Source organism: Scomber scombrus, chromosome 12 (assembly GCF_963691925.1).
Source record: "Scomber scombrus chromosome 12, fScoSco1.1, whole genome shotgun sequence".
In the NCBI taxonomy this organism is placed as follows: Eukaryota; Metazoa; Chordata; class Actinopteri; order Scombriformes; family Scombridae; genus Scomber; species Scomber scombrus.
In genome coordinates, this window is record NC_084981.1 from 23230305 (window position 1) to 23243485 (window position 13181).

Below are 13181 nucleotides of genomic sequence, written 5' to 3' on the forward strand. Positions count from 1 at the left end.
ATGCCCTCATACAAACACATACACAACACACACGCTATTAGCCACAGACATGCAGTAAAGAAATCACACATACATCTACACAAACACAAGGCCTTACACACACTCCCATACACACACACACACACACACACACACACAGAAACACACAGCCCAAAGCCAATTCCATTCCCAGAGATAAAGTATCTGAAACAGAGTAAAAATGCTGAGAATAAGAATAACTTGTCTCTTGTTTTCCTCTGCCGCTCTGTCTCGTCACAGTGTCACGCCAGGCCTTTGGCAGATCTGTCCGTCTGTCTGTCGTCTCTTAGGACCTCTTTGAAATCCTAATGCAGTGGCGCCTAAGATTCTGACTGCCACTTAGATTGAATTAAGACCTAATCGGAGACACCAGGCCACATAGGCCACTATATTACTTTACAGTATCAAGATGGACATCGTGCCTTTGTTGTCGTTTATGAATAAATGAATGAAAACACATATAAAAAGTCAGCTGATGTTCTCCTTTTAAGCTCGCTTCCTGATATCTTTTCAAAGCTATTACCGAGGCGTCCTGGTGGCTTGGATGGTCAATTGAAATTATTTTTCATGAGAAACTTAATTTGTGCAGCGGATAACTAAGACAAACAAGTCTAACAACAATCACAGGACAACCGTAGTCATACGCATGAAGACAAATACATGTAACGTCTCTGTGTTCTGGATTCAAATCAAGCATGGGAGCTTTGTCATATGTCATTTTCCTCTCTCTTCAACATTTCCTTCCTTTCAACCTTACTGTGTAACAGAGGCAAAACAGGCCAAAAGTAGCTTTCAGATAAGCATAGACTATTTTAAGAATAAAAACGTGGACAATTTTGCATCTGCAAAACTGGACGGACCAGTACAATAACATCCTTGCAGGTCAGGGTTGCCGCGGGTGACCAGGGTGCTGACATGTCCAGGCTCCAGCAATAAACAGCTGAAAACTAATGGCATCTGAGGCAATGCTGAACTCTGACCTCAAGGTTTTTTTTTTTGTTACTTCCCCTTCTGTTGTTGAGATGAAGCTTTACAGATATCCTCGCTGAGAAGTTCAGAAACTGGTAAGTTTTCTGTTCACACTGTCCTGCAGTAACAATGTTCATATTAATAAATACTCCCTATCTTTTTTTCTTTACAAAACAATGAAATACAATAGTAAGTTTCTCTATGATGATCAAAGGTACACTTTAAATGATACCCGTTATGTTTTTTCCTTGGAAGTGGTCCTTTTGGTTGTAGCAACACAAATTCATCACAAAAAAATAACAAAGACCTTTTTCCTACCTAAAGAAAGCAATTTTCTAACCTGGTGTGACAAGAGTTGAATCTACTCTGCCTTGGTCTTCTCTGTTATGTTCTGTTCAATCCCAACCTAAACCACTAAGATACAATGGATATCTTGCCTCTATTGAGCAGCACATTATCCATCCATCTGTCCATTCAACCATCCATCTATCACCTCCCGTCACCCCCCGCCCACCCTGCACACCCTGCCTGGATTCCTCCACCACCCAGGGCCCACAACAGCAAGGCTCCTGGCCTCCTCTGCCAGCGCAGAAATGAATTATATCGCTTTTCACACCTGTTTCTGCTCAAAACCCCTGCTGCACACTGCTGCGTTGAAGAAAAAAAAAATTTCCAAGGGGGGGAACAGCGCTCCCCCAGCTCGGCTACATCTGCGTACATGAGCGGTTAAATTAGACTCTAATTGTATTAACGGGGGATTATGCCTTCCAGTTGGATTTTTTATACTCTCTCTCTCTCTGTGCATTTTACACATTTTAAGGGGAGAAAGGAGGAGGGGAAGAAAAGCAGCTCATTGAGGGTTTGCGGGTTGGCTTCTTTTATGAGCTGCGATCACGGCTGCCCCTCGTTACACTGAGTCTGTGTACAAATAGGAGGGGAGGAGAGCCAGAATGAGCGAGTGTTAGTGATAATGTGTATGAGAGTGTGTCCCAGTCTGCCAGGCTAATATACCGATGCTAACACTCTGAATGCCAAACCCCCCCTCTGCCTTTCCTTTCCCTTTCTACACACGCGTGCACACAAACCTAGCAAGGCAACAATCTAAACAGGGATAACGGTGGTGTGTGTAGTGGGGAGGCGGGGGTGAATTCCATCTAATTACTCTATCACATAATTTCACAAATTGCCTTTTCATAGGGGAGTGCAGAGCAGAGCACAGGGCGCACTGGGGATTGGAGGCCTGAGCTTTCATTTACTACTCATTTCTTGTTAAATTAAACAAGAAAATACCATTTGTGAGAAGGGGAGGAGGGGAGGAGGGGGGGTGGATTCCAAGTGCACAATAGGAGGGTTAGCGGGAACAGAGATTGAGTACCAGCTATTTCTTTATCTCAAGCCGCCTCTCTTTGGTTGTAACACAAAGCAGAAAGGCAGCTCAGTTATGCAATTCCCGTTGAACTGATTCCACAACTTCAATTTTTTTTTAACTAAATACTGTTTTGGTTATTTCCAATTAGAAATCATTAGCACATTTCAGATCACCATCTACAGGTTTACACACATCCCCATTGATAACAAGCTCATCTAAAGGTGTGCTCGTTGAGTGGAAAGGCAGATGTGTCTCATCAGATTTGTTAGTAGTCTCAACATGTGTTTAATTGAGGATGTCAATAGAAAACAAACATCAAAATGAGATGAGGACACAAGTGGAAAAGCCCCCCCTCCCCTACTTTATTTTGTTTCCCACCAAGTTTGCAGCTGCATGTCAAGCTGGCAGCGAGCTGCGTGGTTCGGTCATCGGTGACAGGCGGTAATCGCTAATGTTTTGTAGTCGCTCCAAGTCATAGCAGCCAAATTCTTCCGATGAACTTGTCCCACAAGTGCTGTCGACAACATATGAGCTCATTGGGCGTGTTGGAGAGAACTCAGCGAGCTGTGACTGTTGTCATCATCACAAATTCAATATCACTTCTCTATCTGTCACTCTACCCATCACACAACTGATAGAAGCTCAATTTAACCTTTCTTTCCAATACTCATGTCTTCACCCATTATTCTTCCTTTTTACATCGTCACTCTCTCAGCACATGGGAATATTCTTCAACACTCTAGGCACTGTGGCTTTGACCCTGGCACTCATAGTCAGACGTTTTTCCACAGTTGGTGTCCATGCTAAGAACAAAACCTAAATCCCCTGCTTTAATTCTTTTTCCTTTTCTTGCTAGAACAAGACACTGGCAATTTGCATCCTTGATGGATATGCAGAAATGTCTTCAAAAGAACCCTAAAAAAATGAATGCAACCTACCACCTACCCTGGTGGTGCACTCGCAGCCTCAGTTTGCCACCCACCTTCCCCTTCCGCTTCGGTACAATAGGAACTCCCCTGAGGGTCCAAGTGTGAGGGCGAATAACAGAAAATACACCAAGATGGGTATCCAGACTTCTCCTTGAATCTGTTCTATTTTATTTTACTGTATTCTGTTATTTTCTGTCCAATTATCTCTGCATTAGTGTCACACTATTGAATATGTATTATGCTTTAGAAATAATGGGATCCTTACTCAGTTTCTTAGGTTTGTGTGGAGCCACAGCCCTTTGCCATGAGTATGTGTGTACATACGTGTGTGCATCCATGCAGCTGTGTGTGTCTAATTGGCATTGTGTCTATCTCTAAGAGGCCAGACTCACATCCTGCATCCCTCTGTGAAACAAAGGCAGGCCAGCTGATGATGCTGTGGATGAGCCTGGATCAGCTGCCCATGCTTATGTTTGTACCAACAGAGAAAGAGAAACATACTGCCAGTGTAAGAGATACTGTAAATGTTTTCATATTGTAGGTGCTACAGTATGTATGGCATTTATACGGACATATGCTGATTAAATTAATGCTGACACTGAAGAATGATTAGGGTAAACAAATGAGACAACTGCGAGCATTTATCTGACACCGGTGGTATTGTTAATGCCAGTGTTTCTCAAAATTAAGACCACATTTCCTATAAACAAAGACGATGTTGCACCTCTGTGCCTGGGTTTGATTTCTATTTGGCTTCACTGAGGAGGATAAACATATTGGAAGTGATTTTTCCATCAACCTTTCAGTTACTTCAGAGTTTTAAAAGCTGTTTGCACTGACAAAAACAGCAGCATCTCACTGTTTTCTGCCATAGAGCAATATAGACTATGTGGCATTGTCTATCTGTATGGGTGCATGTTTTAGTTCCTCTTTCTCTTTTGCCTAGGAGGAGAAAAAAGCTGATGGATCATCCTTATCCCCCTGTTCACCTCCTCGCCTTCTCCTCCTCTTCTTCTTCTTCTCTACTCCCTTGCTCCCTTGACACTCACTTATATCCTTCCCACTGTTTAAGATCAAACAGTGCAGAAGCCTCCCATAAGCCCAACTCATGGTGTAATATGACACAGTAGGTGTGTTGCTGTGTGTGTGTGCGTGTGTTTCACTGAATATGTGTGCTGAACTGTATTTCCACAGACAGGAATGTGTATGTTTCAAACACCTTTCCTCTGTGGCCCTGAAGGTTTCGGAGGTGTATGGGATGAGGTCAAGGAGTTAGAGGAGAGGTTAGTGTGTATGTGCAATGATGATGATGTGTGTGTGTGTGTGTGTGTGTGTGTGTGTGTGTGTGTGTGTATGTGTGTGTGTGTGTGTGTGTGTGTGTGTGTGTGTGTAGGGAGATGGAGGTGTGGTGGTGGGGGGGGGGGGGGGGGGGGTCAGATGGAAAGTGGAGAGCACAAAGAGAAACAGAAGTCCAAGAGGGCTTGTGAAATGTGAGTGTTTAGATATACACTATGTATACAAATACAGTATATTTCTGCCTGCACAAAATGAAACGTTCCTCCAATTTGTCATTAACAGTGTTGGAAACAAGGGAAACCACTGTACAATGCACAACATCAAAGACAGACTACAATAAAAAAATTAAAAAAAGTTGAGCCCATGAAATATCCATAATCCAACAGCTAACTGACTTTCCCCTGCATCCTCCCTGTTGACTTGTGCAATCCAAACCAACACCCACTCAGCCAAACTGTATCGTGTTCTCCACAAACTCCTGACATGGGCAGAATCTGTGTGACGCAAGGCTGCATGGTTGAAGTTAGTTTTGAAACTTATTTCCTTAACACAGGACTAGATTCAAATTGTAATCGGGAATCTGACTCAGCGCAAAAGTAAACACAGGATGTGTGTTTGAAGCTTTTTGGATTGCTTTACACATAAACTCCATCTAAGCTGCAGTTTTACTTTTCTAAATTAAACTTCTGTCATTGTCCAGTTTATATTTCTCCCCTCTTCCTGCTGTTTGCTCTTTTGACTGTTTTCAATCATATTGATGAAAGGAAACTTTGTTTGCTACCCTAGTCCTATAAACTACAGTATACTTAATTTAATTAAACATACACGCTTCTATTTATCCTCCTTCTTTCCTTTGATGAGTATTAAGAGATGTTGGCATTATGTCAAGTAATGCTAAAACTGAGGCTGGTTAACAGATGATGTTTGAAATCAAAAGAAGCTTGTGCTAAATAACATAACATTATATTGGCTGTTTAGCAATCACATTGGCATCTTCCTCCCACTTTCTCCCTCTCCCACTCAGACAATATGTGATCCTGTCAGCTGGTGCTAACGGCATTGGTATTCCCTGCTATAATCGGGTGAAAATGAAGCAAAACCACAGGCCTTTTCAGCATCCCAGGCATCTGTTAAATAATGACAGATTTGTTTTTAATAAGGTTCATCTATGTATCTGCAGCAGCTATGGCCAGGGGCGTCGCTCCTTGGCTTCAACCTTATTCAGTTTCAGCAGATGAGGAGGGAGAGCACAGGCTGCTGAGATTGCCGGCAGATTACACGGGCCTGTGTCTTTGAAGTGTTCGCCGTACAAACCGGGATACATTGTGGAGAAGAGGGGGGCTCTGGTGGTGTGCATGTCAGTGTCAATGAGCGTGTCAGTGTCTGAGGATGAGTGTTCGTTTGTTCGCAAGTGTATGTTAGTCAAATGAGACAGAAGCAGGGTTAGAAACATAGAAAATGTGTGTGTGAGAGTAGCCAGAGAAAGAGCGAGAAAGCCTGTGGCTGTGAAGTGAGGTTCACTTTGCACACGTGATGTGAAACTTAGAACTATGGAGAACAAAAGCTGTTTCATTCAACTCACTGTTAGGTGCTGGAAGAGCCATGCTCTCATGATGTTGGTGGCCACCTTAGGGAAGATCCCTCTCTTCTTGTTGCGTTTCTTTTCTTTATCTGGGTCATCGTCATCCCCTGTGCTCGGTGAAGCCACGCTGTTGTCCAGACCATCACCTGTCACATGACAAGGAAACAGGAAGAGACAGTAGAGATCAGACACACAGTTTGTTTACTTCCTGCATTCGCTGTGCCTCTGCGTTCAAAGGGAATAAATACGATTTTGAAGGAATTCTGGAGGGCTTTGTATGCACAGACGGAGGGGTATAGAGACACAACAATGGCAAGCAGAGAATGGCTGGAAAACAGCACCTCATAAATGCATTCATTTTTAATACATTTATAAATAACCCTGCCTTTCATTTTTCTCCACCCGCCACTTGAAAACACAGCAAGCGCTCGGATCTTTCTGCGAGAAAGAGGGGGAGAAGGGGAGCACAAAGGACTTGTAAGGTCGCATTTCCCCACTCTCCCATCCAAGCCCGCGCAGAATTGAAAATGACAGAGAGATTTAGTCTTTATTATCCTGAGGGGAAAATAGTTATTGAAGCGTCGCCCCGGCGCATTCTGCCATTTTACCTGAGGTGGAAAGAGTAACACGGCACTACAATAGGGGAGGTTGCGAGGAGAGGGGGAGGCGGAAAATAAAAGGAAAATAGGTGGAAAAAAGGAAGTCAGAGGCACAAACAGCGCTAACAAAGCTAGCTGCTTTTCATAACAATGGCGTCATGGCTGCTTACAGCAACCTGTAGGGCTTCGATAAGGCTCTATTAAGGCCAGTTAACCTCACCTAAGGGGAACACTGAGACAGCTTAGAGTATTTGTGCACTGAGAGGAAAAGTGAAAGGAAGGCACTCCGTTGGCCTTTTCTCTGCTTTCAGACTCAACAACATGAACTCATACACACACACACACACACACACACACACACACACTAACACACACACACAGCACATATTCAACACTACCCAATTACTGTACGCATTCTATACAGCTCCACTGGAGAGAAAGAGGCTCTCCCCATCTGTGGCTGTGAAAAGCCTAATTGTTATTATCATTATTCAAAAATGCGAGCCACCCTCAATGAAGACGATAATCATAAAAGAAACATGAGGCGAGGTAAACAAGTGGCACCCTCACTCCTCTCCTCACTGCAAGAAATTTCTGTGGCTGATAACTGACTTTTGTCCCATGTCGCCTCTCTTGAGTTGAATTGAGGAGAAGTAAGGAAGAAAAAAATAAAACACTAAAGCGGTGCACAGAATTGGATCCAGTTATTTATTGATTACACACAAAGCACTTCTAAAGCTTCTAGGTCTATTCACTGTGGTGGGAGTAGATAACTGCATTCGAGCAGGTCTGCGCACCGCTAGCTTGCAGAAGGCGACACCCAGCACCTAGCTAAACCCTAAGACCCCGATTCATCGATAATTAATGGGGATGTTGGCGCTAATCCGGTTGGAGATGACTTTTTTCCAGCCTGCCACATCAATGGAATAATCAAGGGCCTAAAACCCAGGCCTTTGCTCCCCATTACCTCAGGCAAAAGAATTCCTGAAAGCATGCCTGGAGGGCACCTGAATTATATACACCATTAGGAGAGAGAAGCTCTCAACGATCCATACGCAACAACACTCTTGGCTAGCTCTCACTCTCTTCCCGACTGTTCTGGCAGAAGGAGATACATATGCACACATATTGAAGGCTTTTTAATGAACCTCGTGTGGAAGTAGAGGTGATGCTATGGAGGTTGGGGGAGGGATAAAACAAGAGCTTGCTTTTCATAGATGGTGTGATACAGATGCAAATGCCACCCACTGCACATTAATAATGCACATATGCATGTAAAGCTGGTGCCAGGGTTGGGTGTGTAGGTTTTCATCTCCCAAAGTTCAAAAGTTGGATTCGGCCAATAGCCACGTGGCATGTTGAAGTGCCTTTAAGCAAGTCAGTGACCTGTGCCAGTTTAGTCTAAGTCACTGGATAATACTTGAAACATGGTCTCACACTTCCTAAATCTACACTCAAACATGCACTCCTTTATTTGAGAAACCAAGGATTATTTTATTTATCAATTAATCTGTTGATTTTTTTCTGATTATTCAAATTAGGCTTTAAACTGACAGAAAATAATGAAAATCAGGCATCAGTTTTTAAGAGCCTGAGGTGATGGTGTCAGATTCCTTTTTTTCCCTCCTAACAGTATGAAGATATTTGATTAACAAGGACATGAAACAGAGAAAAGAACACCAAATCATCACATCTGAGAGCAGGAAGTAGTGAATCTTGGTTACGTCTGCTTAACGATTAATCAATTATGGTTGTTGATTTACTAATCTATTAATTGATTAATCAACAAACTTTCAGCATTACACTCATGCAAACACATACACAAAAAACACACACATATACACAATGTAGCCCTTCCACCCAGCTCACAGACCTCTCTCTGTCTAAAACCACACTCACATTGCAAGCTTCAGTTACATCATTAGCTCGGGACAAATGCAGCCTGAGCTTAACAAGTGAGATTTTTTTCTGCCCACTGTTTCAGGACTAAAATACACCCACCCCTCTCCGTCTCTCTCTTTCTCTGTTTCCCTCTATGTCTCTCTGCCTGGTGGAAAAGAGGGGTGAGCCGAGCTGAAGCCTTGTAATCTAAGACCAGATTTTCATTGGAAGCAAATGCTTTCAATCCGTTGTAAAGACCGGCTCATGTTCAGCAAAGCCTACAATAACAAACCTAGGGGCTTGTCCCATGCGAGTTGGGAAAACAGAAGCAAACGGCTGGAGTACCAGCTCAGAGTGAGTGTGTGAGCAAGTGACTGAGTGAGAGAGTGAGTGAGCAAGTGAGCGAGTGAATGAGTATGCATGCAAGTGAGCAAATGGGGGGAAAAGTGGGAGTGAGCAGGAAGGCTCAGGAAGAGGTGAGAAATCGTGAGAAGCATGGAGAGAAGAGAAAGGAGAAAAGGGGAAACAGGGGAGAGAAAACACAATGGGGGCAGAGAAAAAACAGAATGAGTAATAAAAGTGTGTATGCTCAGAGAAAACTATCACGAGAAACTGCATGTTTCTGGGTATGTGGCCTGTACTCCCTTGCTACTGTTTTATCACAACAGCCCCTCTAAAGTGAACCCAGTTTGATCGTTAAAGCTTCCTCTTAACATTGTATCATGTGGTACTTTATAATATACACTGTACGGGTTAGATATTTTTTTTATTGAACTTTTATTTAACAAGAAAGTATCACTTAAAGCAATTCTCTCTTTTTCAAGTGCTCTTTCAAGTCCGGTAATCGAACCAATAATCTTCTGGTCACAAGCCTGCTATCTAACCTTTAGGCGACCGCTGCCCCATCTACCACAGTATTATACTGCACTATATCAGCCACATTTACAGTACTACATCTTAACTATTGATTTATGGTGAATGAAATGTTAATACAAGCAGCAACTACAATCTTCAAAACCCTTAATAATGACCCTACAGATATCAAAATTACTCCAAAGACCTCCAGCTAATCAATAATTACGTACAAACCAAAATGATGCATACAGCAATGGGAAATGATGTATAATGTGAAGGAAGCAGCCTGCATTACATCTCTTCCCACATTTGAATGTCTCATACCATTAAACCATGTGAAAAGAGCATACCTGTCTAACATACACAGGATCTTCTCAATACATTTTTACAAAATGTTCAATGGAGGGTACAGGTTGTTGAAAAAATGACAATAATGACCCTGATTCAACAGATTGTAGGCAGACCATTTGTGTCACCCATATTCAAAACACTAAGTCAAAGAGGGAAACTCTAAACCCTCTCGATATTCCCTTCTTTCCTCTCCCTTCCCAATACTTCTCCCTACGTCTGACCTGTAGGTACTTACTTTACCTAGAAGGGGAAAAGGAAGGAGGAGGGCTGGGGAAGGGCCGTCAATTTTATTGGCATTTCCATTTTCACTGCAATTTGATACCAATCACCTCTGCAAGGTCTGGGGCTAATTTCTGCTTCTTTTTTCTTTCTTTTTTAACCCAAGCAAGTAAGGAAGGAGTGGGAGGTGGAAGGAGAGAAAAGAGAAAGACTGAGGAAGGGTGAAGCAGGAAAGGTGTTGAAGCTGTGTCTGGCAGCCATGTTGGAGAAATGTCAACCGTGTTACCTCAGCCTGTGAGTAAGTGAGAGGGAGGGTAAGAACAGGGAAAGAAAATGAATGGTAAATAGTTGGTAAAGAGAAAAAGCGAGAGAGAATAAAAGAAGAAGAGGGCGTTGAAACTGAAACCACTGACGAAGGCGATGGAGGAGGAGAAAATGATGGATAAGAAGGAAAATAACTATTTGGCCTTTGAATCTGTACTTAACCAATGTTTTCTAAATATCTTTTTCAGAGAAGCATAAAAAGTCTTATATTACTGTAGTTACCATGAGCAGATACTGTAGTGCAACATCAGATATTTTGGTGGGAAAAAAAAGAACTATGTTGGCACTGAACATTCACATTCAGTACCAACATTTTTGCAACTTGCCAAATATGTTACTTAACAACATTTTCTTATTATGTTGAGAGAAAATGTAATTCAGCCAGTATTACGTTTCTAGGAAAACTTATTTTCTGTCTTTAGTACTAGTGTTCATTTGGTCAAATGTCCTTGTTAGTTTTTAGCATATTTAGTCAACCTCATCCTGTTTTTTAAGTCAATTTTTAGGTGACTAAAAGTCTGGCATTTTAGTCTTATCTTAGTCAAAGAAAACTGTAACTGTTTTCGTCAATGAAAACTGTTGATACTTCAGTCTTTTTTAGCCATTAGTTTATATTGAATATTTCAGTCTATCTAGTCTAGCCAAAACCAATAATTTTTTGGCATTTTAGTCAAACTTATTTCACTTAAGATTTTATCTTATCGTTATCTGATTTTTAAAAAAAAAGGTGGATTATTGAGAGTACAGCTGTGCAGGAAGTGTCTGGTCTGATGGTATCAATTTAAGGAATAAATCCAGACATGGGATATGTTCTGATTTGCATATTTATTCTCAACCAAAACGACTCAACAACTGGGTTTTCCATTAATGTATTAAACTGTGGCGGCCCAACCAAGTTTGATTTGCCTGGCTACATTTTCACACTAGTGACACTGACACACACTCTCCTGCGTCTAACCAACACTTGCGTTTACTGACACATGCTCTCTCTCTCTCTATTCAATTCAATGGTCTTTATTGGTGTGTTGTTGTGTGGTGTTTTGTTTGTTTGTTTTTTTTTATTTGGTTGCTGGGATTTTTTTGTGTCTTGTGGTCATTGGAGAACCTGTACATCCTGAGTGGTAAGACTGACACTTACTGAATTATGTCGCTATATTATGCTGTCATGCCAATAACTTAACATGACTAAAGGCTGAACTGACTGTATTCCATAGTTAGGAAATAGCACACTAGCTAGCTAGTTTTTTATTTAAAAAATAATCAAATTCAGTGCTTCATATCGCGTTGGAGCTACTATCATATTTCGCGGGACCCACATGAATGCAGTTTTCATGGAAACACAGCCATCAAGGTTTCCATCGAGGCTTTTGTCATTCAGAAGTAGGCATACTTTCATCTACACTTGGTTGTAAACATGATAGACACGTCAGTCAGTCATCCTGTCATCCTGTCATCAGTCAATGCTGTATCTAGTCAGCTACTAAGCTAGTCAGTCTATAAGCCAGCAAGTCACCTTGTCAGTCACTCGGTTAACTCATCAGTCAATCAGTCATTCGCTCACTCAGTCAGTCAGAGAGCCAGTCAAGCAGCTTGTAAGCCAGTTAGCCAATGAACCAGTCAGTCACTCTTGTCCATACACAGGCTGCCAGGCTCATTAAGAGCATCAGCAGCCTGTAAGCCTGGGCTTCATACATACGGCTAGTCTAGCAAGCTCCAGTCTCCCCACGAGGAAAAGCCACAGGCACAACTCTGGGCATGGCCCACTGATCGGCCACGACAATGTCTTTGCAACTAGTTGGAGGAGGGGGCTGGGAGGAGGAGGAGGGGGGGTGAATCAATGCAGGACGAAGGGGGTGCAAGCTCGTGTGTGAAGAATGCATGCATGCATGGATGTGCATTCGTCTGTATGTGTGTGTCTATCTCTGTCTTTCTTTATGCATGTGTTTCTAGCCACAGAAGCTCTGAATTTCGTGCGAGTGTGCATGTGTGTGTGTATATGTATGTGTGTGTGTGGCAATTAGGGAGCAGGCCAGTGACTGGAAGGAGCCAGGGGCAGTTGAAATGCCCTGGGGCCAACCAAGGGAAGGAATATTTTATCATTCCCCTCTCACACTGTATACACAAATACACACACACACAAACCATGAACCAACAGATAATGACGTAAAAACTAGGTTAGCTTTAACCATGCATTTCCATTAGCTTCGTTAGCATTAGCTAAACAGACACTTACTTCTATGCTCATTCAGCTTGAGTGGCTTTTATTTAAGCCTTTTCCGCTACTTCGTGTTTCATTTCTGCCTTGCTCTCCTTCCTACTTCATTACTTTTCTTTCTCCTCTCTCTCTCTCTCTCTCTCTCTCTGTCTGCTGGAGTGTGGGGTAGGGATGGGGGATATTTGCACAGGCATTGTTATCTATCTTCACTGTAGGTTTGAAGTTTTTGCTCTTTGTAAGTCAAACAGCAGCAAATGATATAGGTAAAACTGAGTTAACACTGTTGATTATCCTCATTGTTGACGTTTTCAATCTACCTCTTCAACTACTGCACATTAATGACGCTTCCTCTCTTCTGTCTGTTCATCTCCCTCTCCTGTGTCTTGATCACTTCCGTAAATCTCTCTGTCTCAAGGCATACCCTGACATTATCAAGCAGTATCTAGGCTAATCTGTTATGATCTGATTATGAGCCATCTCTCAACGATTGGTACTACCTGCCCCCTCTGCGCGGGCACACGTGCCATTCTAAGGTGTCAGCCATTTTTCTGCTGCCTGACAAATTAACAGCTAT

At 42.4% G+C, this 13181-nt stretch overlaps 1 protein-coding gene across 1 annotated transcript in view; it reads right to left on the reverse strand.

Moving 5' to 3' along the window:
* LOC133991724 (homeobox protein Meis1) overlaps nucleotides 1-13181 on the reverse strand; it is an 83190-nt gene that overhangs the window by 38194 nt on the left and 31815 nt on the right. Inside the window, exon 8 of the mRNA XM_062430248.1 lies at nucleotides 6164-6309. Within this exon, the coding sequence (XP_062286232.1) occupies nucleotides 6164-6309 (146 nt within the window). The remainder of the gene's footprint in view (nucleotides 1-6163; nucleotides 6310-13181) is intronic.